This window comes from Lithohypha guttulata, assembly GCF_036872675.1.
Source record: "Lithohypha guttulata strain CCFEE 5908 chromosome Unknown scaffold_2, whole genome shotgun sequence".
Classification (NCBI taxonomy): Eukaryota; Fungi; Ascomycota; class Eurotiomycetes; order Chaetothyriales; family Trichomeriaceae; genus Lithohypha; species Lithohypha guttulata.
In genome coordinates this window covers 2,473,364-2,501,189 of record NW_027042751.1, presented here as the reverse complement: position 1 = coordinate 2,501,189, position 27,826 = coordinate 2,473,364, and the positions used below count along the sequence as shown (strand labels likewise).

Sequence of the window (27,826 nt, the reverse complement as noted above, 5' to 3'; positions counted from 1 at the left end):
TACGTGTGTGAGAGGATGGTGTTTTCTAGAATATGCTCTATGGACGCAGCTGCGCTGGTTAGAATGCGTAGTTCAGGCTGTGAGCGCCTGGAGAAAACCAAAGGTATCCGGACCACAACAACTAAATTAACAACAAGTCCATGTTCCCTCTCCAGCTGGCAGACAGACACGCATTACGACTCAACAGAGCCAAACTGGACCTCAAGCAGTCACCGTGAATTTCGGGTGTACCACAGTATTGGCTGTTCCGGGGACCGTGATCCATCGTCTCGGCCCCTGAGACAAGCCGTGTGGATTGCAAACGGGACTCCTCTCGATGGGGAATTGCGGCTCAGAACTTACAGGTATCCAGATGCCCCACTGAAAGGCAAATCCATTGCCCAATGCTTTTCGAAAGAAACGACCATGAGTCGTACAAGAAAGAGTAAACATAGGTTTGATGTGCTCAGATTTATCGAGTTCTGTGTATCAGCTTTGAGGCGGAAGCTGAAAACTGAGGGCCACTTGCTAAAGTTAGAAGGAGCATTCGGCTCGTCCGGGCGGGGCATCGTCATCGCACAGCACCAGGGTACCTGAGAAAGTCGGAGAAGTTGCTACGTTTGTCTCCCATCTTCCACGAGGAACAGCTTGGTCATCGGTTAAACAGATGCTTAACGTTCTCGCCAGCTTCGGCGGTCGATCTTTACACAGCCGCCATTGACACGACTGTGCTCGCAACTAAGACTCATATCTTCAGCAGAAATCGACACTGTTGTGGCAACGTTCAGGCAGCTGCGAAAGGAGGTAGCGAATCACACTCGCATCTGTTTCGTACAGTACAGCCTCCTTACAGCTGATACGAGTGCTTGTATCACTCGTAAGAGTTAAACGAGTGGACTTTGGTAACTTCTGATACTAACGAGGGATCCTTGTCCTTGCGAGCCGAGTGGATTGTTTTTACGGATGCCCAGCATGCCAACGTGCATTTAATGAGTGGAGCCAGGACCGACTTGTCAGTAAGCTAGTTTGTGCACTAATAATTAGATGCCCATCGCTTCTGCTCCCTATTTCCTCTGCTTAATTTCCCTTTTACTGCCATTTGTGAAATTCAAATTGACTTGCTTTCGCTAGGCCATATTCTACGGCCTTCTGGCTCCAAACTTCGACTATTGTCAGATCGCGGAATCGATACGTCCGTCCCGTTCAAAAGCTTGTTCGTGTAACTTGTTCACGGCTCCAAAGCGACCGTGCCGCAAACCTGAGTCAAAGGTTCCACCCAATTCTGGACGATTGCTCAAAAGTTGTCGAGTCCCTAAGCCAGCCTCCTTCTTTTCCCTACTGATCGCTTCTGTTGCGAAAAGCTGGCACTGCCATTCACCACGACCTACTTCAAGTCATTCAACTCGATTGAGTCTGCGTAGACTCAATTACTCAGCCTCTTCTACAACCATCTGGTACCACCCACGACATGATATTCAGCATCTCGACCATTCTCAAAATTGTCTCCACCCCTCCACATCTCAGTAGGAAATCCGACGCAACCGATATTGACAGAGGTGACCAAGGAACAACCTAAAGGGTTGCGCAAACATGAGTTACCATTTCGGCGTACCGCCAACTCATTACACCAAGTTCTACGACTCAAGCTCGCCGCACTCCAGCGGTGAGTATGTGCAATATGTACCACACCAATACGATTACACGACACCAGTGAAAGGACATCGGCGCAAGACCAGTCACACTCCGCAGTCTACCAGGTTCGGTGGCTGGTTTTCGCCTGCGGGCTCACCTCCTCCAGGTGCGGATCGGAACGTGTACAACGTCAGTCCAACAAAGGAAACTTATGTGAGTTACGAGAAAAAGAGATCCAAACATCCAAGCACATCTTCGGCCAAGCCACAGCCACGACCGATGCGCAAGCCTTCACGTCCCGTCAACATCTACGATGGCGACGATGTGTATGGTCGCGACTACAACGACGATCGAGAGCCCATGAGGCCTAGCAAGCCTTCGAAGCATGGGAAGAAGCCAAGTACTGATTCATACTTTTATTTTGGACAGGAGCAGATCTACGAGGAGCAACAGCACAAAGCGCATACTAGAACCCGCAGATCTTCCACTACCACCAAGTCCTCACCGCGCAAAGAGCGACTGTCCACCAAAGCCACTCCTGTCGCTACAGAGGACGATGCCGCCCGTGCAGGCATTCCAGCAGGCTACAGCATCAAGAATTGGGATCCAACCGAAGAACCAATCATTCTCTTGGGTAGCGTCTTTGACGCTAATTCGTTGGGCAAGTGGATGTATGACTGGACTGTCTTCAAGTGTGGGGCTTCAACACCCATGGCTGAAATGGCAGGTGACCTGTGGCTGTTGCTCATCAAGCTTGCTGGCAAGATGAAACGAGCCAAGGATTGTGTATTACGAATTAGAAGGGACGATCAGAGAGAAATGATCTACGAATTTATTGAAGGAGGACAACGCATGTGGAAGGCATTCAAACAACTACTAAAGGATTGTGAGTATTACATGATGAAGGCTGCAAAGCTGCATGGCAACAAGACGATGATGGGGAAGAACGCTGGCACCGAATTCGTTGACAGTATCTTTGGTCGAGAGCGTTACCTCGAAACTACAGAGCGCCTTATGAATAGACTAAGGGTCTGGACAATGCGATTCGATGTCAATTGCGAGGACATCATTAGGCGACCATCGGTACGACCGGAGTAGGTGGTCACTGCTGGTTGTGACTCACGCTTGGTGGCAAAGTCAACATGGTGAGCGTCGCCACCACATTTCCGCCTAGTCCCCTTCGGCGCTCGGACCTATCAACATTGTTGTTGCTTTCCCCTGTCGCTGGTTGACAGGTCAGTTCTCTTCATGGTGTTCAAGGCTGAGGCTACGAGTCCTCAGGCGCTATCTTTCTGCGTCATTTATGTTCTCCTTATTTGGCAATCACGTATGGGCGGCAAAAGTTATCTCGATTTCGACAGGCTATGGTTCGACAATAGAAGGACTTGGGAACGCGGGCATGTGATGTTTTTTTGACCTTATTTCAGAGATACCCCTGTACTTGTATACCGGTGCCCTCGCGGGCTGGCATGGCAATGGGTTGGTTAGTCGCTATCAGACTATTTTGTTGTTTGACACGAAGATACTTGTAATTTAAATCAATATTTGAACTATATCACTACAGTCGACAGTGTTCAGCTCATATTTCTTTCCTCGATTTTACAGACTGGTATGCTCGAGCGCCTGTAAGTATCTTGCTACACTTTTTGACATGGTCCGTGTCGTCCAACACACCATCCTGCTGCGCTTGAACACATACCCGGTGGCATACCTGCACCACGGTGATCAAATGTACCTACGACAGATCTGCAAAATACTCCTGACTGTCGCGTATTGCAGCTGGGATGACCTAGCAAGAAGCAAATTGGTCCGATTTCCAATCAGATGTCTGCCCTCCTTGCCTTTTCAAGCATGCTGCACACCATCAGGAACACCATAGCGTTGCAGTGATGAACGGCATCCTGGTCACTTTTTGCCTATCACATAGTCGACCTCGTCTATAATTTGAGCTCCAGGTAGATTGTTGCGCTGCTGTGCGACTTCAAGTCTGTTCCGCATTTGCATGAGCTCTCCACAGCTTTGACTCTTGCCGACACTAACCAAACGAGCCTCAACGACCAATCATTATCTCGTTCGAAGCGCGTTCCCGAACATCATCACCTTGACTCCTGTCTCGCACGCTATGCGTACCACACACACACATCTATCTCTGTCAACGAGAGGGTCGTACAGTCTTCCGCTGCATGACCCAACGATCTTGCCAGTTGATGCATGCTGTTCCGACATGCCGTCGCATTCAGCACGATCGAGTTCGGAACAGGTTCTTCACCACTTCTTCGGAGGCATGTGCCTTCACAGACAGGATGTGTGAGGTCCTGCTGTGACAGATCCACAAGCACACACCTATACTATGTACTGTGGTGCAGCTAATCCTTCTAGGTACATAAGCAGTCTTCTGCTAGAAACTCACACCTCTTAGCGCTAGCTCGAGCTGCAAGCCTGGCAATGTTGTGTCACAAAACTTAAATCACGTCGAATTACTAGCTACGACAAATCTTACCAGGTATCTACAATGGTGACTGGGTCATGCTTGAAACTACCCTTTTCCAAAGAGAGGACTTTACTGGGCTGGAGTTATGGTTCTTTTTGCGATGTTACTTGTTGCATGCGTGAACAGTCAGCGGATCATGGATAAATGCTGTATTGAAGAGCCAGTGCTGTCTTCGCTGTATATCAGTGAGCAGTCAGCAGTACTTGAACATACAAAATTGTTCGAACCATCTTCAGGTGTAATGCTGTCAACGGTCTTCTTTTCCGTTCTCTGGGAAGCATTAGCAACCACTCGATCGCGACATCCATTGGCAGGAAGGAGCCATCACTTCAGTGTGCAATTCTGAGCTCCCACAGCATGCGATTCAGCGAACCGTTCTACCTATACCACAAGAACCCAAACAACAATCTTCTTTGATGAGCATCTGATACCCAGCTGATCTTATCCCCTGCTGCACTGCTCGTGACTTGTGTAGCCCGGTATACGATTTGTTCCATGACAGGGCTGCTAAACAAAGGACGATGTGGCACAGCTTCGAATGGTTCTCTTACACAAACTTATTTGGTTGCAAAAGTCATCCACACGGTATTGCTATGCAGATCAGCTCCGTTGGACAACCTTCTCAAATTGCTCAGCCACAAGGGACAATTCCAGAACCTCGAAGACAATTACAGCAATAGAGATTCACTCTTTCATCCTGTCTCTCCCGCCACATCCGAGTTCACCATCACTTTTCGCTACTAATGAACTTCAAATACGTCGTGTTCTGCAGCAAGATTTGGCACATACTGCTGTGCCGTGGGAATGCCGCAGTGATTCTGGCCGCAGCACCAGGCAATCGAGTTTCTTCGCTTGTGATTGGCTGACGAAGATGTTAGGTGGCCTTACTGTCGAATCCAGTGCTCTCATTGGCTCGAGTAGACAGGCTTAGCCACATTGAATACACCTCGACTCTGTGCCTACGTAGGCAGAGGCGCAATTCTGTGGAAGAAGAGGACGATAGAGATAAACATGTAACGGATGTTCTGAGCCCCCGACCTTTGGAGTCTGAAAAGGATAATTATATCTAGGTATTCTTGCGATAAATTCAGAAGCACGTATCCAACAGACTATCACACACGTCCCGATACGACCTCAATCCAGTCACTATGGTCCTGCTAGAGTTGACAGTGAGTTACTCATATCACACTGCCTACGAGCTCGTTCGCTGACATGCAACAGATCATCGGTGGGGCTGTCTACTACTACAAGACACATCACAAAATCAAGTCCGACCCCTTGCTCCCCTTTACCTTGCTTTCAATACTGACCCTTCTACAGCAAAGCCAGAAAAGCGGCTTTCATGGCTGGGAACCCATATGTTGAGAGAGATGGCAGTGTCTCGTTACCACCTTCATATCCTGGTCTTCCTGCATATACAGAGGCTATGCACGACAAAGTCCAGGCTCAAGAGGTTCGACGTGAATATTACGCTGATTCTCCTACCTTTGCGAACCACCACTCGCTAGATGAGAAGGCTGCTATTAGACCGGCTGTCAGGCAGATAGAAGTCACAGATGGCAAATTGTGACAACAAAGCGCGTGCGTATGTTAATAGCTAGGCGTCGGGTGGTGCTTATCACAGCCAGTAGTTGTGATAGATGTCAATTTGTATCAAGTAATGTTCAGATGCTTCGTGTTTCCTGTTGATGTTGTTTCTCATGATACGCTGGGCAACGAGTGCATTGGCCGATTGACCCTCTTTATTATGCCCAAGAACTTTGGCGATACGTGCTGTTCAGCTGTGTTGGATCCTGTGACAGGGGGTGCCACTGAGTCATGTCGTTCTAGTAGAAGCTCGTACTCGAAGGTGCAATTCACAATGACAAGAACACCAGGAAGACTTAAGATGCATCGTTGCTAAGTACTACCCAAATAGAAAGATCGGGTTAAGCAGAAGATTCCGGTGCTGCAAGCTTGTGTGCATTTGCGTAGCCCTACAAATTGAGAAAGACCCAACCACGGCTGCGCGCGATATATTGCGCTCAAAGCGAGAGTCCGATAAAGCAGACATTCGCATCCACGTTGTTGCTCATGATACTGTGATGTCCAGAAAGAGCTGGCTACTTCCCACATAATGTCGCAACCTCAATTGCGCAAGCCACATGGCTCCATACCTGGGTATCGACCAGGTCCCATCCTAAGCCGCAATCACAAAATACTCCTCTGGAGCCTTCTCATCGCACCTGGCGTAGCGTACGGATTTCTGAAACTTCGGCAACAGGGTCGGAAAGAACAGGAAAAGTCGCTCGAGGCAGAAGGCAGAGCAATGTTCGAGCAGAAATATGGGAGAAGAGCAGGTCAGGAAGTCAAAACCAGGTAAAGCAGCGATATTGTATAGCACAGACCAGGTCTTCTGACTTGGTACGACGCGACCACGGTCCTTTGCTGTTTGGAAGTCTCTGCTATGGCGCTGGCCAAGTATCCAAGAAGAGGTAGAGGCACTAAAGACGTCGATCACGATCTCCCGACCACTTTCATTACGTTCCTTCGAACAGTACCCGAGCTTCTCGAAGCTCGCAGGGAGAGATAGCACATCAAATTCGCCCATACCCTCACCACGCGAGCATGTCAATCTGCAGTATGGCAGATCACGCAGGAGCAGGAAAGCTTAGTGGGCTGTTACAAGCGAGAGCTGGTGAGTTGGTTTCCCTTTTCAGTAGAGTTCACTTCAAGCTGACAAGATTTCTATAGCGAGTGGTAGCCGTGACTGTAGGCAGGACCCTCACTATTCGTACGACTGCACTTCGACGAAAACCACACAGTATAGATATAGCCTCTAGTTCTTGTGAAGTATGACGACAATTCCTTAAAAATGAGTGCAAGTTTGCACCATCAGACCAAGATGATCAAGGCAGGCAATCTGACCGCGAAGAGGCGGGCGATATTAGAGCAGTACGACTATTTCGGTCCATACTTGCTCTGATGGACAAGCAACCATCCGGACTCTATGCTCTTGACTTTCACTTCTGTCGATTCATGCGGAGCCGGATCATTATGTCAGGACACTAGTCGACCTACTGAGCAGCTTCGCTGTCTCGACTCGATATGGTCTGGTGCAAAGTCTTAGCACACAAAACACCAGAGATCGAATGACCTGCTAGCCAGCGATAATTCCTCAACTTGGCAACCGAGCGTTTCTACTCGCTCAACGACAAGCGAAACATTTCTATGCTCGGGAGGCATGTATCGCAACACAATGCACAACGTTTTCATGATAGTTTTAGTGGAAGCTGCCAGATATCAATGGTTACTTCAAAGACCACCAGGCAACCGCAACCTTGGGCAGTACCTTCAATCCTTCAATCGCTTTCTATCTATTTGTGTTGGTGTGTAGCGCAAGTGGTATGCAACGTCTGGCAGGCTGAACTCATATTTAGCTCAATCGCGCCGAAACTTTACATGCTTAGTTAAGGTACCTGATCGAACACTACTTATTGTAGTCATACTGTCAACCCAGCTCTGGCAATCACTCCGAATTGCCAGTGGTGAGAAAGTAGTAACATAACTGTTTACCAATTAGTCAGCGTAGCCACGTACCGGCTTCAAAGCAGCGACTCATCCGACAGTACGTGTGTATCACATCATCGTCTTTTCAATCTGTGGGGTTATTATATGTTTGCTTTGAAAGCTTCAGAACCAGCAGCTGTTGGAGAAAGGGAAACACACGAGAATGATGCCACTGCAAATTGACCAGGAGAATCCAATATAAACATTTCAGACATCTCTTGTCCTTTACTGACGACAAGTCACGCTTTTCTTGACTTCCGTTACTACTGCTACTGCCGCACTAACATTGGTGCTCACACTACCAGCACAAATCACAACAGCAGGTTCTCCTCCACCCCTTCCACCATGTCAGGCCAAAAACTATGGGCTGTAGTCGCTGGCGTCGGCCCAGGTACGTCAAAACCAGCTCACCACCACCACCACCAACTTGAATCCCACTCATAAACTCCCCCAGGAACCGGCGCCTGCGTCGCCCGTCGCTTCGCCAAATCATACTCAATCGCCCTGTTGGCCCGCAATCCCGCCAACTATGAAGAGCTCGTCAAGGAGATCAACTCCTCAGGCGGGAAAGCAATCGGCATCTCGACAGACTGCTCCGACGCCAACGCCGTCAAAGCGGCCTTTGAGCAGATCAAGAAAGAAGATGGCTTTGAGGGAAACCTCGCGGCAGCTGTGTATAATGTCGGTGGGCAGTTTGTGAGGAAGCCGTTCATGGACTTGACGGAGGATGAGTTTTCGATTGGGTGGAAGGCGAATGGGTGAGTTTGCTACATATGAAGCTGTACGTCGACGCTTGAGAGTTTGTACTGACGACAACAACAACAACAGCTTGGGAGGCTTCCACTTCTCCAGAGCAGTTCTTCCACTGCTGCTAGAGACCGAGAAGGCAGGGCCACAACATCCGCCTACACTAGTGTTCACCTCGGCAACGGCAGCAATGCGTGGCGGCGCAATGTTCGCCAGCTTTGCTACAGGTAAGTTTGCGATGAGAGCGTTGTCTCAGTCTTTGGCTCGAGAGTTTGGCCCAAAAGGTATTCATGTCGTACATGCAATTATTGACGGAGTCATTGATATTCCTCGAACGAAGGAATGGAAATTCGATGCGCCGGATGCGAAGATTAGTCCGGAAGCGATTGCTGAGTCGTATTGGCATCTACATACGCAGCCACGGACATCGTTTACGTATGAATTTGATATCAGGCCTTATTGCGAGAAGTGGTAGGAAGGGATAGCTTGAGCTAGGATATGTACCTTTACAGACACTGTCCTGTCTCGTACTACTTAGCCATGGCATCGTATGTTCGCTTTTGCCTGAGTGCTTCACCTCACACGGTACTGTTGTTCTGCTCTTAACACATAAGCGTAAGCATAAAATGCCCGTTGCAAGATACATTCAGTATCATCCACGTCTCTCATGTTCTACTCTTTCTTCCTGGACCATAGTGTCATTACCTCAAGCATCCCACGCCACAACCTGACGAACACCGGGGTTCTGCACGAAGGTCTCCCTCATCTCTTGCGTAACAAGTGTACAGCCACCACGATCCAGACCTGGTCCCATCTTCTCCTTGCGTTTCTCAAATGCTCTTAAAACCTCCTTGCTCGCTGCCTTGGTGTCTGCGCTCAAGCCGTGTGCCCTCAGGAACGCATCGAAAGCGGCTCTTTCAGTCTTCTGCTCGTGAGTCAGGCTCTTCTTTGGAATATCGTGGGGTGTTACTTCGGTAAGGTTGAGGACGTCACGAGGGTAATGTTCATTGCCATTGTCCTTGTCGTTGATCATGGGCGTGACTTCGTGGTGACGACCATCTGCACAATAAGCCTCGCGGTCGCGTTGTATGATTAATGGATCTAGAGTAAAAAGTGTGAGTTGGTTCCTTGACTATGGCAGCTACAAAATATTCTCGTACTTCCACCTCAAAAGACGACTATACTTAGTGCCATTGCTAAGCGTCGAGCTTCACGTGTGCTTACCAACATGTGCCGTGGCTGGACCATCACCGTACTTCATAGCTATTGGGGTTATGTGGTCACGCTCAATGTGCTTCAGCCACTCTTCCCAATGCTCGAATGCTTTGGTTGTGATCCAATCGCCGTTCTCATCCTGCTTGAGGAATTTGCACTTCTTCCACCAGCACGTGTAGCCCTCATTGGCAGCATCATCATTGGAGGGACGATGGACACGACCGATGTGTTTTCGAAGGACATCAAGATTGTGCAAGACAGTCGGACACTTCTTCCACTTGCACTTGAACTTGTCTCGACTAGGAGTCGGTTCGCGCTGTGGCACATTGATCGTCACAGTTGCCGAAGTAGCGGCTGCCTGTTCCTTCAGTGCTTTGAGTGAAGGGTATTTGTTCTTCGATCCTGGCGGTCGTCCCATCCTTCTCTTGACTACAGGCACGTTGCCTTCAGGAGAACCGTTTTGAGCAGAGGACGCAGGCTCGATAGGTAGTACATGAGAAGGACGGGTCGGGTCGAACGTCGCAGGCGTAGCGTGTGCGTCAGAGGCGAGTAGAGAGTGACGCAGGCCCGAAGGATTTTTCAACTTTGGAAACTTTGGAAACTGAGTGTTTGCTGAAGGTGCTTGAGGCTGGCTCGGAGACGCTAGCGCATTCGGAGGACGCTTTTCCTTTTCGGGATGACGCGTTCTGTCGACGGGCATTTTGGCTTTCCGTACTGTTCGATCTCCAAGCTTAAACCGGGGCTTCGTTGCAGGTAGATCTACCAATTCAACTTTAGACACTGATGGGCCACCTGGATCTATCTCATCCCATTCAAAAGTACTCACATCAGACTCGAGGTCGATGTGTTTACCCAACATTCCAGCTAGATGCACATTGAGCGGACGTTCGGATGGATGTCGTCCTGAGGCAATGAGGACGTCCCTGGCCACTGTTTTTGGATCATAGTACTGTTTTCTCAATGCTTCACTCTTGTGCAGAGGCTTGGCAAGGATCGTACGCTGGTTTCTAGAATCCTGCACGTTGTCCACCTTCCTAGGTTGAAGTTGTACTTGTGGATATTGTGGATTGAATTGAACTGGCTGTTCAGGTGCAGGATAGTAGCCCGGATGTGTTTGCACTTGATTCGGCCCAGCCGGTGCCTGAGACTGATGTCGGAACACTTGAAATGTATCGCCCTTCATCTCAACATCGGAATCTATATCATCAGATTGCGGTAGCTTATCCGGCACGACATAGTTCTCATCCTCCGTAAGTTGTGTCAGATCGACTAACTCGGAAAAATCACGCTTCCTGGCTGCTGCTTCCTTCGAGCCTGGAACTGGTTCAGGCCGTTTGGGCAATTTCGATTTGGGTGTCTTGAGCGACGACGGCGGTCGATGTCCATAACCAGATGAGTGAAGCACACCCTGGCCATATTGAGCATTAGGTGGAGGAGGTACGAATTGCCCAGTTGGAGAATTATGCCATTGTATCATGTAGCCCGGTGGTGGTACTGGATATGGTGGCTGAGAAGGTGTTGGCGCAGGTTGAGCCGGAGTAGAAGCTTCCGCCGAGGTTGTGACAGCGACCTGCAACTGCTGAGTAGGCGTTGGTGGTATGTTAGCTACAGGCGTTGGAGTTTTGAGTTCGGGAACACTATTCAGGAGCTCTCTGGCAAAATGGCCTCTGTGAAACTTCAAGCCACGCTGCTCAAGCAGTTCACACAGTGTAATATATGAAGGATTGTTCTCTAACATCTTCCGCAAGTCGTCCTCCGCTAGCTCGATGTTAGCATTTTCTGGGTTAGCTTTCAGGACCCTCATAGCGGTCATCGTGAGAGCATTTCTTTTTTCAAGCGGCCAAACAGTTCCAGAGGAGGATTTCGCAGTTCCGGATCCATCAATTACTGTACTACCGCTGGCTGCTGAACCAAGTGCGTTTTGAAGAGCTGACGGCGTAGCTTGGGCTTTTGCGGCCGAAGCGGACTTCTTATTGAAAGATCGTGCAGATGCAGTCACTGCAGGCAATGGAGGAGGATTCTCCGACTGCGACAAAGTAGAGCCAGCAAGTTGTTCCTCCGTAGTGACTTCCTGATCATCATCTGCCTTCTCTTTCCTGTTGTATTTGGCCGACCGAATCCTTCTCTCGGCTGGGAATCGTCCCAGATCTGGCAAACCCTCGGCATTGTTCTCGACGACAACAGAGTAGCCATTGAGATACAGCTTGCTTCCATCCGGACCAACCTTAGCAGCCTTCCTCTTACCGTTTAATGGCCTTTCTACTGATTCACTGACCTGAGTTGAGATCGGACGGTTGGGTGTTTGTTGGTTCGCTGCGATATCACTAGAGGCTGTTGGCCCGGGTAGGGGTTGATATATAATTTGAGGAGAAGGTGATTGCACCACATTGCTTGGTGCCTGTGAACCTGGTTGGCGCATATCGTTCCACAATTTCTTAAACAGGGAAGGATCTTTGCTTTGAAACGACTTCATTTTTTCCATGATTGACTTCATCTCCAATGCCATGGCCTCCTCTTCCGTCCCTACAACAGTGCTTGCTGGCTCAGCCACGGTCGAGGTCGAGGCTGTCGTTTCGTCTGCTTTCCGCTTTTCGGATTTTTTACCAGAGGATGTGGACGTTTCCTTTGCAGCCTGCCGCTTCTGCACATTGACGGCTTTCTGCTGGTCTCCTTGAGGCATTTGTTGTTCGAGCTCTGCTTCGCCCTGTGTTCTTGCTACCTCAGCTTGGTTTTGCTCTTCGGCCTTTCTTCGAGCCCCAGCGGCCGCCTCTTGACGTCTTCTTTCACGCTCTCGGTGATACGGATCGAAGACAGCAGTGGGATCGATGAAATTTGGTGCAGAATCTGGCGTCGCCGGAGCTTGAGCGTAACCTCCCGACTCAGCCTCATGAGCAGCAGTCACGAGGTTAGCAATGCTGCCCATTTGCTGAATATTGCGACGTTTGGTACTGGTGGATTGCTGCTGTTGGTTAGCCTGATTTGAGGAGACATTAGACTTCTGAACTGTGGTTGTACCATTTAACATGTGCGTTTGTCTTGCGCTTGCGGGAGGATTTGAACCGGGTTGATTCCCTCGTGTGGACCGGGGCTGCTGATTTGTTACATAAGAGTGCGAGATGTTGGCCACAGTTGACGGCTGTTGACTGTAAGCAGAGTATGAAGTGCTCGTAACATAAACCTGTGGTGAAGCAGTTCGCTGTGTCACACTAGGCCTAGCATTCGGCACATTTGGCGAAGGGCTGGCAGTTTTACCTTGCTGCTGGTTAGGGTATCTTCGACCAACGGCCCCAGCTAGAGCAGCGGCAGCATTGTGAGCGAGCTGTTGACTCGAGCTTGAGGATGCAGAAGCCTGTTGCTGCATAGGATACGACGTGGAGACAGTGGGAGGGTTGACCGAGTATCTCGATGGCATTTCGACAGGTGACTGTGTACGATCGTGTTGGGGAACAGCACTATGATGCTGGGTGTCCCGCGACGTGGTTGACCTCGTGGTCGACGGATCCAAGCCCGACGCATATGCGAGATTACTCAGGCCTTCAGCATGACTTTGTGTAGGATGCTGACTGTTGTTGGGGTTGGACTGACCATAGTAGTTCTGCGGATATGCATCATTTAGTGACGAATCCTGATGATCATACTGATTGTTTCTTCGATAGTTGTAGTTTGCGCTGTTCGCATATCCTTCCGTATCTTGCTCAATATTTGTATTATTAGGGTATAAAGATTGTCCCGTGTATCCATATCCTGACGAACCATATGAAACCTGCTGACCACTGGTAGAGCCTGTTATTGAAGATGGATAGTTATAGGCGCCGGAGCTTCTGTTAGATGTATAGGCATTACTATCAGTATTTGGTGGTTGCGCCGAGGAGCCGTAGTAATTGGACAAAGAAGGGTAGGACATCTATGCGATGGAGGGAATGCGATGTTCATTTGCACGACCCATGCGATAGTGGAGATATCGAAGTCATGCCAGAATGTGACCGTCTGTCTCACGCAGAACGGTCCAGTGATACGCGTAATTAACACAATCGTCGCAGGTCAGTCAATCGCACCGTAGGCACCACATTATCGCCTTGACAATCCAAAGGCCTCGAGCTACAGCCCTACAATACCATCACATCTGGACGCGTTTTCGCCTGCAAGAGTAAGTTCCTTCTCCACTTCCTTCTGCAGCCTCGCCAAGACTACGGAAGGCCAACCCACACTCCGCTCAGTCGTACTTTTCCTAGGAACTTTTGACCAAAATCCGACAGCGATCCGCGACGACTTCTTACTTGACCAAGTGATCTTCTCATCTTCTACCAGACACAATGGCCAAGATCGCAAGCGGTATGTTCTTTTCGTGCCAATTCCAGGTATTATTTGCTGACGAAGACCAGCCCTCGCATCTTCGCGACGCAAGTCACGCAAAGCCCACTTCAGCGCACCATCCCATGAGCGCCGGGTGATTATGAGTGCACCTCTTTCCAAGGAACTGAGAGAGAAGTACAACGTAAGATTGGGCACAGAAATAGTCAGTCTCACATCTAAAACTCAACAGGTCCGAGCTATTCCTATCCGCAAGGACGACGAAGTTACCATTGTCCGGGGCTCCCAGAAAGGTCGAGAAGGAAAAGTCACATCTGTCTACAGACTGAAATATCTCATCCACATCGAACGTGTCAGCCGAGAGAAGTCCAATGGTCAATCCGTACCAATTGGCGTCCACCCAAGCAAAGTTGTTGTCACCAAACTCAAGCTCGATAAGGATCGTGAGAATATCCTGCAGAGAGTCGGCAAGGGCCGAGAGACCAGCAAGGAGCAGCGAGCCAAGAAGGATGAATAGACGACCGGGCACAAGATCAAGTTCGAAATAACACAGGAGATGGAGTCATCCGTCCACCCTGTTGACATCGGTTCAACTCACGAAGAGCAGAATGCTATGGCCTGCTGCTCTTTTGCTCGCAAGCACAACCACGACTTCGCAAGCATTGAGACCCAGCCGCCAGCTTCAAACTCGTGTTGACGACCAGTCCACAAAATGACAAAGAAGTTCAATCCACATTGTCGGCTTCGTGCCGCCCTACTCTACCCATCCTTGCATGGGCATCTGCGGACGGGGCCGCAGAACCTTCCCACACACCCCTACGTTGTTTTCCCATCGCACGTTCAATTGCATTGCCGATTTATCACCTTGTCAATCCTGATATCGTGGATTTCAAGGTAAACATCTGGCATAAATTGAACCCTCCGCATGTTTCGCCTGCATTTGCTTTCGGGCATTTGCAAATCGAACTACAAGTGTGTGGCTCGCCTGCAGATTGTTTACAAGGATTGAGCTAACCTGCGAAATTCAAGGAGTTTAAGAATTTGATGGTGAGATACAATAATTGTGGCTATGAGTTCGCTTCATGTAGTGTGATATGTAAATATGGATCAATCACGCCAGTCAGGTATACATGTCAAGTTGTAGCATTCCGAGGTGGGTTGTTCTACAGTGGGACAACGTCTGGAGTGATTGTCACTCAAAATCTCAACACTTCTTTCAAGACGATACTGTCACGGGAAGCTCATTGATGAACAGAACTATATTGACTCCATTCCGAAACTAAAAAGTCTACGGCATACACCATAAGACGGTCAGCTTAGGATGCCTGGGTGGTTGAACTCCTTGCCAACACAATACGCAAACGACTGGGTATCGCGTATAGGCCATACCGACGTCGACCCGGCTCGCTTTTTGCGACAGCAGTCCTCGTCGCGTAGGACGAGCAGGGTTAGTTCCTGACAAATCGTTAGTACATTGCGTCCAAAGAATTGAGGTTAGGAAAACATACAGCAACCCCAGAGTCAAATCGCCATGAATCTTGGCCTTCAATTGCACTTCGATATCCAGGTTCAGGTCCAGGCGCAACCTCAATTGCTCGTCTGGGCCTCCCTCCTCTCCTCCTTCTTCCTCCCCACCTTTCTGTGCGTCCTTCTTACCGCCTTTGCTCTTCAGAAGACCACCTAGAGCTTCGTGTGGCTTGCTTAGCGCTTTGCCAGCAGTGTCCTGTACCTGATCTGTTACACCACTGACAGTCTCGCCAGCTTCATCGACGGCGTCAAGAGGCCCTCCACCTCCACCTTCTTGCTCTGTCTGCGCTTGTTGCTTGTTTCTGTTGCGCTGTCTCTGCCTTTTAGGCTTTGCCGAAGATTCACTTCTGTATGCGCTGTCTGCATCTGACGGTGGCTGAGACGAACCTCGTCCTCTACCACGGCTCTGACTTGGTTTACGTGACTGAGATCTGTTGTCTTTGTCCATTTCTTTTTGTGGTGTCGCTTGTGGACTTTCGTCCTCCTTGGCCTCACCGTTTTGCTGAGCCTTTTCCTTCTGGCCTAGTTTCTTTGGCTTCTTTTTTTCCTCCGAGGTTTTCTTGCTTGAAGCGTTTAGTCCAACACTTCCTGCACCTGATGCGGATCCAGCGGCGTCAGCGTTAGCACCAACTTGTGATTCTTCTGTAGTCTTGTTCTCAGCCTCAGACATGGTGAAAGAGCAGTGGTGAGGAGCTCCGGATTGAATAGTGTTGGAGATAATAGCTTGATGTCAGCACAACTAAGGGTACAAGCAACGAACAAAAGGGTACCCGGATCAGTAGTTGTGAGATACCTTGTACCTCGACGTCAGAAACGGAACACGAAACAGGGCTGCAACAACCAGGAACCGAAAGATACTCCTCAGCAAGGCATGACGTGACGTCAAACGTCGCTGCTTTGACATTTTGAACTGGGTTGAGGCCTGTACACGGCTGAGAATCTGGAGGTGGAGAGTGCTCTGCGACGACAGGGGAGCATCGACAGTGTGCGCCAGACGTGTCAGATGTCGTGGCACACGTGTGTTACCAAGTTTGAGACGTGCAAACGAATCCTAAAGAGGATAGTGTGGGCCAAGCAGTGGCTGGTATCGACCAGGTTCATGACAGGAAATGCCGGAGAGGCACTCATGGCAAGGACAAGGGACTGAGCTCACGACACCATACTGGGCTTTGAAACACCGGTCGCGAGCCATCGAGATGTCACAACATCTGACTTTGACAGCGATGTAGAAAGAAGCTTGATGTTACTGCGTTCACTTGCGGTATTTTACGTCGGTGTTGTTTTGTAGTGCCTACCAGGCTTCAGAAACGAAGCGCGAAAAAAGAAGAGTATGACTTCCGAATACTCGAGTCCAGCCGCCGGACAATTGCGTCAAACGCTAGCACCGCCACATTTAGGGAAGCCACGCAACGTTGCTACTCCACAAGCAAGGTTTGTGCCAAGTTCAATGGGAAGCGAGCGTCACATTGATCGAGGATCGGAACGGAAATGTGGCAGTCTGCATACACATCGTGCCGCTTTACAGCAATGTCCTGGAACGAGGAGCTTTGTGCATTGTACCCTGGTCAGCCATGATGTAGTAGCTCGTAGTTGACATGTACTGTACCGCTGCGACGTGCCTTGTTCCTCTGACTTAGTCTCGATACTTCGTACCAACGACCACGTTCGAAGTCGTTACCATACTTTTGCTTGCTCAAATCCTACAATCCAAGACTTGGAGACATGGCGGATTCAGAAAGCACACCCAGCAAGTCGAAGTCAAGACCACCAGCACCTCAACGGACAAATTCAGATCAATCAGAAGATCAGGGCTATGAATCCAGGTCAAGATCAGCGTCTCGACGCCGCAGAAGGCAGAACCAACGACAAAAAGGTCAAGGACAGGGTAAGGCTCAGGCTGGCAAAGCTAAAGCACAGTCAATGGCAGCCGTCCAGGAGCAGGAAGAGCCTGAGGAAGAAGAGGTAGACGAGGAGGTCCAGCAGGGGTATGCACCGAAATCACAATGGCTGAAGAATCCTGAGCCTCGAGACACCACAGAGACTCAACCTTTTGACTGGATAAAACCTGCTTCGCAGGGCATGATGGGACCTGTAACATATGCAAAAATGATGCGAGGCGAGATTCCATGGCGAGGACCTCCTCCAAGACAACCATATGAAACGACACAAGGAGTCGATGCGAAGACAAACGCGCCGGATCCTATGGAACAGGACGGACTGAAACTGAGGATAGAGTTAAACCTCGATATCGAGATTGAGCTGAAGGCCCACATCCATGGTGACTTGACGCTGGCGCTGTTGTAAGTCACCCTAGCTAACTAGCATCCAACTTGAAAATGTTGACTGACTTATAGGGCGTGATCAGCTCTGGCGGATAAACTCGAAGATTTGACTATGTCAGTAGCACGAGTGGTTCGATGATGGGAGGGGTGGTGAAAAGGCGTTTCAAGGCTTTCAGTCTCAAGATGTATCACTTCGACAAGGACCAGAATACCTTCTAGTAGATGTCTAATGTCACTGTGATTGGTTCATTACAGGTAGTGGCTTGTCCTCGTCACTGGTTGCAAGCAACTTCAGTTCCGCTCCGCTACAACTGTAGATGCACGTGATTCTTGTGCGACTTTATCATCAATTTCGATTTCTTGCGATAGCTTTAAAGCATTCACGTTGTATGCAGCGTCTACAAACGCTCGGACGCACACTGCGATGCTCGAGCATTGCTGGACGCATCACTTCTGGTCCTCGTGCTTATAACTCCTCGAGAAACCATCTACAAGCTGCAAGGTTTACTGATGCAGTCCGGCCTCTCTCTAAGAAACCTCTACTGAGATGCCTCCATCACGATTCGCATGCCTTTACCTCTGATACAGACGACACGGTCTATGCGCTGTCCACTGCGCCTGGAAGATCCGCCATAGCTGTGGTCCGGATATCAGGACCCTCCTGTCTCTCCATCTACAAACAGCTATGCCCAGGCAAGCCTCTTCCCATACCTCGAACTGCCACATTACGCAGGCTTCGCAGCCCGTCAGACTACACCAGGGTCCTTGATACCGGCGCCTTACTGCTGTACTTCCCAGCCCCGAATTCTGTTACAGGCGAGGACGTGCTTGAGCTGCATGTTCATGGTGGTCCAGCAATAGTTCGAAGTATCCTTGAAGCACTTCCAGAGTGTTCTGGACCTGAAAAGAATGTCATACGAGCAGCAGCGGCGGGAGAGTTTACAAAACGTGCTTTCTATAATGGTCGCATCGACCTTACAGAAGTTGAAGCTCTAGGCGAAGCTCTAGCAGCTGAAACAGAGCAGCAGCGTCGACTTGCTGTAAGTGGTGCTGCTAGTGCCTTGACACAAAGATACGGACAATGGCGTAGCATGTTACTCTATGCTCGCGGTGAGCTTGAGGCTCTGATAGATTTCTCAGAGGACCAGCACTTTGACGAGAGTCCGGCGGAGTTCATGAGCAGTGTTTCAAAGCAGGTACTGGATCTGAAAAGCCAACTGGAGCTTCACATCCTCAACTCTGGAAGAGGAGAATTGCTTCGAAGTGGTATCAATGTAGCATTGCTTGGTGCTCCAAATGCAGGCAAAAGTTCCTTGCTAAACAGAATCGTTGGCCGTGAAGCTGCTATCGTATCGGCGGAAGAGGGTACGACTAGGGATATTGTTGATGTCAACATTGACCTTCAAGGATGGCTTGTGCGACTAGGAGATATGGCTGGTCTTCGATCAGATCATACAGACACTGCTGCCGCCGTACAAGCTGGTAAGCCATCGACCTTCCCAGCCAACGTCAACATAGGAGAAATAGAACGAGAGGGCATGCGCAGAGCTCGGGAGCGAGCCCTACAATCAGACCTCATTCTCGTCCTAATCTCTCTTCAAGAAACGCCAGAGGGCACCGTCGGACTGGCCATCAACGAGGAACTCGTCTCTGCTGTTCGGCAATGTCGCACATCCAGGAAGGACATGCTCTTTGTCGTCAACAAGATTGACCTACTGCAGTCCCAGACAGCTCGCCACAAGGTCTCAATTTCTAGGCTCCTTTCATCTCTTATCGACACATTCCCCGATACAGACCCCAACGAAGTCTTCTGCATTTCTTGCAAAGATGCGGACTTGTTTGTTCCTGATGAATCAGATGCTGGTGGGTTGCAGACGTTCATTGCTGGTCTGGTCCAAAAACTTTCTTCCATGACTGCAGCAGTCGCAAGCTTGCCTAATTCCGATACGACACAGATGTCAGCAGCCGATGCTCAGAGCTATTGGGCGGCGAGTCTCAATGTTACACATCATCAAGGTCAGGCTCTGCGACAATGTCTGACACATCTGCAGGACTTTCTCAGCATTAGTCTGCCCAACGCGCACTCACATCTGTTAGTTGAAGCGAGCGCTCAGGTGATGACCGGGCCAGGAGAGTCTTCCCATGGCGGAGAATATTTCGACACAACTGAAATGTTGCAGACAGAGCGCAAGCCACAACATCAAGATTACCATATCGACAACCACGAAGACATCGTGGGTCAAATTGAAGACATACGTGAACAATTTCACACCAGTGAAGCGATGCGACAATCACACAAACACCTTCAGAATCCGCATTTTCACGCAGAGAACGCTGAACTCAGTGAAAATATCGATCTCGATGGCGAATTTGATGTTGTGACTGCCGCAGAGCATCTACGACATGCAGCGAATTGCTTAGCGAAGCTGATAGGTCGAGGGGATGGACTTTCTTCAGGTGCAGACGTTGAAGACGTCCTAGGCGTGGTTTTCGAAAAGTAAGTCACTTCTTTTTCTCCCCGTGTTGTTGCTTCAGTACCTATTCCACAATAAGCACGTTTCGCGAATATCTGCTTCAACGTGCAACGTTGGGGATGCATCGAGTGTGGCTTGGCAATTCGCAGCCAAACTGTCCAAGCCATCCGATGAGTCGTCCCAGTACCTGATCAGCTCCACAACTGCAACAGCACATTCGTTTTAGTGCTGCACATGCCTGACGGGTAATTGACTTGACAGTGATCTGGCTCTCCTCACGTCTATGTCACCCAATTGGGAAGATAGCTAACCAATCCGGCTGAATATTTTTGGAACCTAGTTCCGAAGGAGTACTAGTCTGTCACACCTACAACCATGCGAACCTTTGCGTTCTTCCTCAGAACAACCACTTCGCGGCATGTGAATTGGTATAGGCACTGACAAGGGAGCTTCCAATGGTTGACTCGATTCGGATGCTCAATTCATCACTGCCTGTTTTGGGTGCCATAAATACCAAATTTGACGTCTGGTCCTACATAGTCTACAAGAACAGGGTGCCCGTCACACCCGACGTATCCTTGTGCAAGGCTGACACGAACATTTGTATGATCGACCCGACAGGCCTTGGCGACGATCGTATGCAAGGATCTTCGGCACCTGGCTGCGCTTGGTGTTTGCTCAATACTGGTCTCAACACTCCGATACCAGACATTGCGCAAAGAGGATTGCGATGGATGTTGTTCGCAATTCGCTGGTGCACAGAGTTGTGAGCACTGGCCACAAACCACCCCAACTAAACTCCTGGCGAGGCTGGTGCTACCATATACTCAGGGGCCGTGTGCTGCAAGCTGTCCGCCCAGATACCCTGCTTGCTCGTTGCCACATACTTACTGTTTTTGTACAATCTTGGGCAAGACTAGAGACTGACTGTGTGTTGCGCAATAGGTTTTGTGTAGGCAAATAATGCATCACCGCGATAAAGCAACATACGCCTGATAAGAATGAATCAACACCTTTGCTGCGGACAATTGTCCCTGGACACTGCCATCAACTATTGGACTGCCCCGTGCTGGCGTCCCCATTTTCCCAGGCTTTCGAAGCGCAATATCACAGCTGTCGAGCCTCAACCTAGGAAGCTGTATAATTCGAAGCGACTGTAAGAAACCTCTGTCATATATTGATGAAACCTCGATAATATTGAGAAATTGTCATTGACTACCTTGATCGCTACCTGTTATACATCTTGATAACATCAAAACACATCTCCTCCTCAACAGTGAACTCCTGCAGTAATGGTATCTTGTCTATCTCTATTGTCTATTTCTATCTGATGCTGTACCCTCTGTAATCATTATTTCTAGCCAGATCTAGCGTTTTGTGGTACATAACGAGTGTATATTATTCTGTTAATACAACCAAGGACCTGCCGTGATTTATGCTGTTGATACACGTTAATGGTACGCAGAAGCGGTGTCTTGCCCTTCCGGAGGGTAAGATGCGTGCTTCGAGTCCCGGACTCTGGTGTGCTGTCAATTGAAGTGATCGTGTCGAGATAAGAGACCTTTGAGGTATTGTCTGTTCAGGTGTGCTGTTGGTACAGTGGTTGAGACTGTGTCGAGTACTACTGTCGAACATCAAGTGTTCGTATATTGGATCCGGAAGATGAGAAAACTCCGTCGCTATGCTTTGCGAAGAACAAATTGCAAAAAGGTGTGTAAACGCTGTGGCTATGCTGTCAAAGATGCCTTAAAATCGAGAAACGCCGTCGCTTGCTATGCTTGAATCCAGTAGAGAACGAATGTTGGGTGTTTCGGTGGTGGCTTTCCTCGGCCTAAGGTCGTTCGTATGGAATAGACTCGAACACCTTAGTTGTAACCACCTCGACCGAAGTCTGCAGCAGGTGTAGGACCATTGTACCCTCCACGACCGGAAGCGTCCACAATTGAGGCTGCTGGACCATTATAGCCACCACGTCCGAGGTCGAGAGGAGATGCAGTCATTGGGCCATTGTAGCCGCCTCGTCCTGCTGCCATTGCTGATGATGCTGTTGTGTTGGAGCTTGAGAAAGGTGTATTGGCCAAGGTAGAAGTTGTTTTGGTCAGTTCTTCCTTTCTGACGGAGAGAGAAGAAATTATGACAAAGCAAATAAGAAAAGAAACAGGACAGATAGGAAATGGGATCGGCTCTCTGTAGATGAGGGCTTGAGCCGATCGAACAAAAGAAATGAGGTTCTGTAGATGTGTCGAACAAATGAAACTCTTTGGACTACACCCGAGACAATTGTGTGAAAACCGTAGCAGATCGGAACTTCGAGTTCAGATTTGCAAGAAAGACTGCAGTGGATGAGGCGTTGTCTGTGCGTGCCTCGAGAGAATTGGAATATTGGTTGTACTATTGATTTTGTTGCTGTCGATTTGGTGTTGTGTTTCAAATAGGGTCTTAGCACTGCTGAGAGTAGTAAACAGTAAGGAAAGGATAGTCTTGAAGAAGGTTAGTCTGTGTGATGAGACAGGAGCGCATGTTTGTGAGAGATCTGGCAGGAAGCTATATACATCTGTTCGGAATATTGAAGATGCTGTCATTATTGAGGCAATGCGCAGCACAGTAAGGGACGACGATGTAACTGACGAACTTCGGGTCAGAGAACGAAGGTAGGATGAACGTGAATGGTTGACGGCCATGTGGATTCTTCTTCGGAAGTTTTAATTGCGCATGTCGACCATTCCCAAAAGTGCAACGCCGAGAGTCGTTGGCAGCTGGAAACTATTTTGGGGTCCAAAAGACGGTGGATTGCCTTGTCAGCTTGGGAGTTCTGCAGTCATCTTGCATTGAATTCAAGACTTATGGACCAATACTACGCGTGAGAAGCTGGTGACGACCGTTTCAGTGATCGTGCCTGCTTGATCAGGCACTCCGACAATGACTCGAAAGACAAGACTTCAATGAGGAACAGTAGGAGCTCCCGCTTGGCATGGTACTGGGAATACTTCGTCGTCTTCGTTTTCACAGGGAGAGGTCTTGCGAATTAGTCAGGCTACTCCCGGGATACACTAGGTTGCATTCGAGTATCCTCGACGAGATTCGCACATCTTGACCCAAATCTTTGGCAGGACCGACCATAGAGCAGGGCGCAGGGATTTCAATCAGCAACGGGTTTGAAACATTGTGACAGGCACGTAGCAAGGTGTCTATACCGGTTTCATCGGACGTTGACCTAGTCAAATCTCTGCAATGGTACGTGCGCCCACGGACAAGTCCCACGCTATGTAGAGTATCTAAAGTTGGATCTGTTCGTGCACAACCCACGGGTGCTGTCGCAGTGTCTGCAAGGCTAACTGCTTGGTAGTAATCACTCACGCAGAAAAACTACATCTGTCTTCACCTACTGCTTTTCTGAGTTGAGGACCCTACAGGTTGACTTTGCTAAGCAGCACCAGCGTATGAGATGTGGATCGCTCATGATGTCGTCGTTGCATGTTTAGTTTCTGCGAGTAACGCTCATGGTCAGCTGTAAAGAGAAGCGATATCCTGATCAGTAAGTCGATGCGGAGAAACTCTAATCCGTAAGCCGCAACTCGCTGTCAAAAAGTCAATGCATTCACTATCTTCCTCCGGGCCCACGTTTTCTCACCTTCAACTTCTTACCGCCAGTTAAGCTCTGCAGTACTTCGGAGCTCGACTCTCTATGCAGAACGTCACTACCACGTGGCCTGGATTAGATCTCACAATCAGAGACCATCAACACATTTCTTGCATCTCAGAGACTCATGGAAAGAGACAGCGTACGACTATAGCTTTCGAGTGCCGTTCTCGAGACTGCTTATAAATTGATGGCGTAATAGCTGTTAGATGATGCGCAAAATAATCTGGTGGCATACATAGTTGACTCGAACAGAACTGTTTGCACGGCTTTCCCAGTGCTCGCTACGTCAACAACAATATCGTTACCACCTAATCTCATTTCGCAATTGCTTTTTGCTCGAGCTCTTACATGCACGTGGTGACTTGGCGAAGACTGCACGTGAATTAACGATTGCCTCGTGAAAGTTGGTCCCGCCAAAGTGTCGGCATTGACTAGGAATGCTGATCGTATTCAACTATGATGGATACTAAAACTAACTGAGAGGGGTCGCACACCGATAACAATAAGTGTGCGACCGCGTGGAACACACTAGTGGAGTGCCAAGATCAACTCATTGTGGTGGGCCTTTAAAGTTTGTTCGAGAGTCCAGGTGCAAAAAGGCTCGGAGTGAAGTGGAGTGTAGGCACAAAAGTTCCATGAGGCTATGCCATGGCCCTCGATAACTATGCTCCTGCGCATGTAATAAGAACTCCTGCCCTTCATATAACCTGCGGTAGTCTTATCGTCCACGGCAGGTGACCTACTTCTCAGTGTAGGCCTACCGACTTGAAGTTTTCCCTTTCTGAGGATTGTTGAAGACGGAACATCACGTTCGCGCCTTCGCCAAAAACCCGACTGTACAGTAACGGCATCGAAGGTTCTCGGCTCGTAGCATGCTACGAGTCTGTCTGCAAGATACAGGACCTCGCCATCTTGAGTCGAGGCAGCAGATACTGCGAGTACAAGCATAGTAGATAGATGGTGCAGCTAGCCGTCAGGTCGCCTTTTGCCACCAGAGCGCCTGACCAGGCGTACTCTGCCGTAAATGTATCGCATTCTCACATTTAATTGGCTTAAAGCACTTTCATCCCCACCATGAGTTGAGCTGATCGTCTTGACTCGAGTTTGCCTAACCCCCCGGCCAAGGTGTACAAATTGCGACTCAGCCTGCCCAGAGCGACACCTCTGCTGTTCATCCCGAGAAGTACTCGTCACGCCATAGCATTGAGGAAAGTCTTTTCCCTTCCTCAGACTTGCCTGCACTTTTGCGATTGTCCGTGCAAAGTACGTGATATGAATCCTTACTCGAGACCTGATCAACGCTATGGCCAGCTGTCGCCGCCGTCTAGTACGAAGAGCACGATAAATTCACCGATGATACAAAATGGTGTACCTGCGTCAGGACGGCTGCCACCTTTCAATCCGATGTCCTCTGCGTCTCCCAATTTTGGAGACGGCCAGATGGCCATATATCATGGTGGTCAGCAATTCGCTTCGCCATCACCACTGACAACCTCTCCATATCCTGTTCCGATATCTGCTGGACAATCGCATGGAAGCACAGAGTATATTGATCGTGCCACAGAAGAGCAAGAAGAGATGGCCGAGTACAGAAAGTGGAAGGCTATGCAGCGCCAGCAGCAAGCACAACAGCAACAAGTGCAGATGCGTTATCAAGCAGGACCGCCTGCAGCGATGCCACGGAATCCGCAGTATGTCCAGCAGCCATTCCCTCTTCCGCAGATGCACAATGATTCTGGCTATGGTTCGGGCACCTTTGAAAACTATGGCCAGTTTCAAGCATTTCCCGGTCAACGGCCTCAAGCCTATGCTGCAAAACCTGGCCACAAGTATGGGAATGTCGTCGCCTCCGGCAATTCAAGGGTCGTAAGAGGAAATGTAATTGATAGGACGGCGCCGAACATGCTCGAGCGTCAGCACGAATACGGAGATGCTACCTCCTCGGACAAGGCGCGAGTGTTCGATGGTAATGTTACAAGTGAAGACATGAAGGGCTTTTGGAACCACGACTGAACAAGGAGTGAGCATCTGGTCAGCTGAGGCAGTGTCACCCAGGCACAGATATGTTCAGGGATTCAAGGCTACGAAGTTATGATTGATGAAGATATGTAGTTTGCACGAATTGATTCACCAGTAGTCTGTTTGTGGTAATGCACAAACCACGGGTGTTTCCACACAAAATCTCGGTCTTTTCTAAACGTGTAGATATTCGCACAGATGTGGCAGTAACCTCCCTGTGGATCATACAGTCTTTTGGCCCTCACTGCCAGAATCTCTCCTTAACCAGGCACAGCCGTCCTTGTGTTTCTGCCGCGACAAAAAGTCAACAATTTGGATACATATACTCGTAACGTATATACCATTTTGTCACCCCTAGATAACTGACTTCTATCTCAACTCTGAACATGAGATTCACAATAATGCATTCATGCTTTGTGCATGCTACAGTGGATAGTTGGCCTGGATGACGATTTTCACCACTCGAACTAGCCCGGTTCATGCCGGTTCCCGCCGCACTTCCAAAACAAACTCCACAATCGCGACTACGACGACAATGCGCAATGTTGGCAAGGCCACTGCTTGCAGTAGGAGCAGGAACAGTTCATGAAGCTGCGACTTCCCGCAGCTCAAGACCTGCAGCCATGCGGAACGTTTGCTATCGGGATGTCGGTGGTTCGCTGCTTGGTTTCCTTCGATCTGGCCCCTCGATAGCCTGTGCTACCGAGTGCTTAGCCTAGGACTTCATAGGCCGCATATTTTGCCTACAATGATGTCGGTGGTCAGGTGTGCCTGTTACGGTCTTTACGAGTTGACTCATCAAAATGTATTAATCGAGGCGCAGTCGTTCCAACTCTCAATTCACTTTCCTTGCTTAAAGAGCGTACTTGCGCCTATACTTCTTACCACATCACTCACAGCAACAGCAAAGATCTGCCCACAGCGCAACAACCATCAGACTCGGCATCTTCGAGGTAGCCGATTCAGGTACTGGGTGTTACCGTCTTCCACATCTCCCGAGGACTCGACGTCCAGCAGCAAGCCACCGTAACAAAATGCCAACCCGACCAGTCGGCGGCATGCGCCCTGACCCAGGCATGATCACGCCGCCGATGTCACGACGTGGTACCGAAGATGTTACTGCCGCCTCGGCTAGTCCGTCAATCAAGCCCGGTGTTCCGATCCGCAAGCATTCACAATCTCACCACGGCAAGTATGTCAACGAAGGACGTGATCGAGATAGCTACGCAGTCACCCCGTATGATTCCCGTCAGCAGATGTTCATCGATGAAGAAGAAAGAGCAACGCAGCGAAGCCAATATCAGTCAACGGCTGAATATCCACAACCAACATCACCCAGGCACCCACCCAATGCAATCAGGACCTATCCTCCTGTATCACAAAGTTGGATCAGCTCTGCGGGGAGAGCTCCAATGTCGGGCCTGTCGGATACCCAGCTAAAGATGCTCATCGACTCGGGCGCCCTCAAGGGAGGCCAGCGCGGTCACAAGTTTGGAGGCATCTATTTGGATGGTAGTGGGAGTGCTTTGTGCGGGAATGCATATGTGGACCCGCTACTTGCTCCTCTCGGTAAAGTTCACGACTTCGGTACCATTAGAGCAGGTAAAAAGTGGAACGGCGTATTTTTGGGAGGAGATCAACATGTCTCGTTGGTGGAGAATGTCTTTGATGGAGTAAGAAAGCAGAACATGGGCTCCAGAGGTGCTCATGGACCTATGTACGTTGACGAGGAGGAGGAGGACTTTTCATAGTCCCTTCGCGGTCGGATAACTCGTTGCTGGCGTTACATATGGCGGAGATGGAGCTCACCAATCGACGTTGAGGTAGAAGAGGACTTCAGATCTAGTGCAACGCTTGGCACTCTATCTGTATGTTGGTTGGTGCTCTCTCGCATTCTGGTTTATTGATTGGTCCGAACAAGAAGGGTCAGGCGTTGTGGTTTAATTTTATTCTTTCG

General features: G+C 49.4%; 10 protein-coding genes across 10 annotated transcripts; 8 read left to right on the top strand and 2 right to left on the bottom strand.

The window, feature by feature from the left end:
* Positions 1–1,569: 1,569 nt before the first annotated feature.
* On the top strand, positions 1,570–2,709 carry LTR64_003009 (uncharacterized protein; the record flags this gene model as incomplete). Its single annotated transcript, XM_064897372.1, has 2 exons — positions 1,570–1,642; positions 1,691–2,709. 2 exons carry the CDS (start codon positions 1,570–1,572, stop codon positions 2,707–2,709), a joined length of 1,092 nt encoding a protein of 363 aa, XP_064756322.1.
* A 2,541-nt stretch (positions 2,710–5,250) lies between these two features.
* On the top strand, positions 5,251–5,672 carry LTR64_003008 (uncharacterized protein; the record flags this gene model as incomplete). Its single annotated transcript, XM_064897371.1, has 3 exons — positions 5,251–5,271; positions 5,324–5,370; positions 5,423–5,672. The coding sequence occupies 3 exons, from the start codon at positions 5,251–5,253 to the stop codon at positions 5,670–5,672; spliced, it is 318 nt and encodes a 105-aa protein (XP_064756321.1).
* Positions 5,673–6,218: 546 nt separating this feature from the next.
* LTR64_003007 (uncharacterized protein) lies at positions 6,219–6,674 on the top strand (the record flags this gene model as incomplete). The annotated part of the gene is made up of 2 exons (XM_064897370.1): positions 6,219–6,460; positions 6,488–6,674. The coding sequence occupies 2 exons, from the start codon at positions 6,219–6,221 to the stop codon at positions 6,672–6,674; spliced, it is 429 nt and encodes a 142-aa protein (XP_064756320.1).
* A 1,322-nt stretch (positions 6,675–7,996) lies between these two features.
* On the top strand, positions 7,997–8,873 carry LTR64_003006 (uncharacterized protein; the record flags this gene model as incomplete). Its single annotated transcript, XM_064897369.1, has 3 exons — positions 7,997–8,042; positions 8,106–8,409; positions 8,480–8,873. 3 exons carry the CDS (start codon positions 7,997–7,999, stop codon positions 8,871–8,873), a joined length of 744 nt encoding a protein of 247 aa, XP_064756319.1.
* Positions 8,874–9,104: 231 nt separating this feature from the next.
* Positions 9,105–13,517, bottom strand: LTR64_003005 (uncharacterized protein; the record flags this gene model as incomplete). The annotated part of the gene is made up of 2 exons (XM_064897368.1): positions 9,105–9,499; positions 9,623–13,517. The coding sequence occupies 2 exons, from the start codon at positions 13,515–13,517 to the stop codon at positions 9,105–9,107; spliced, it is 4,290 nt and encodes a 1,429-aa protein (XP_064756318.1).
* Positions 13,518–13,926: 409 nt separating this feature from the next.
* RPL26A (60S ribosomal protein L26A) lies at positions 13,927–14,441 on the top strand (the record flags this gene model as incomplete). Its single annotated transcript, XM_064897367.1, has 3 exons — positions 13,927–13,945; positions 13,996–14,108; positions 14,157–14,441. The coding sequence occupies 3 exons, from the start codon at positions 13,927–13,929 to the stop codon at positions 14,439–14,441; spliced, it is 417 nt and encodes a 138-aa protein (XP_064756317.1).
* A 931-nt stretch (positions 14,442–15,372) lies between these two features.
* LTR64_003003 (uncharacterized protein) lies at positions 15,373–16,121 on the bottom strand (the record flags this gene model as incomplete). The annotated part of the gene is made up of 2 exons (XM_064897366.1): positions 15,373–15,379; positions 15,433–16,121. The coding sequence occupies 2 exons, from the start codon at positions 16,119–16,121 to the stop codon at positions 15,373–15,375; spliced, it is 696 nt and encodes a 231-aa protein (XP_064756316.1).
* A 1,052-nt stretch (positions 16,122–17,173) lies between these two features.
* Positions 17,174–20,234, top strand: MSS1 (mitochondrial splicing system protein; the record flags this gene model as incomplete). Its single annotated transcript, XM_064897365.1, has 2 exons — positions 17,174–17,751; positions 18,467–20,234. 2 exons carry the CDS (start codon positions 17,174–17,176, stop codon positions 20,232–20,234), a joined length of 2,346 nt encoding a protein of 781 aa, XP_064756315.1.
* A 4,888-nt stretch (positions 20,235–25,122) lies between these two features.
* On the top strand, positions 25,123–25,863 carry LTR64_003001 (uncharacterized protein; the record flags this gene model as incomplete). Its single annotated transcript, XM_064897364.1, has 1 exon — positions 25,123–25,863. One exon carries the CDS (start codon positions 25,123–25,125, stop codon positions 25,861–25,863), a length of 741 nt encoding a protein of 246 aa, XP_064756314.1.
* A 1,040-nt stretch (positions 25,864–26,903) lies between these two features.
* Positions 26,904–27,620, top strand: LTR64_003000 (uncharacterized protein; the record flags this gene model as incomplete). Its single annotated transcript, XM_064897363.1, has 1 exon — positions 26,904–27,620. One exon carries the CDS (start codon positions 26,904–26,906, stop codon positions 27,618–27,620), a length of 717 nt encoding a protein of 238 aa, XP_064756313.1.
* Positions 27,621–27,826: the final 206 nt, after the last annotated feature.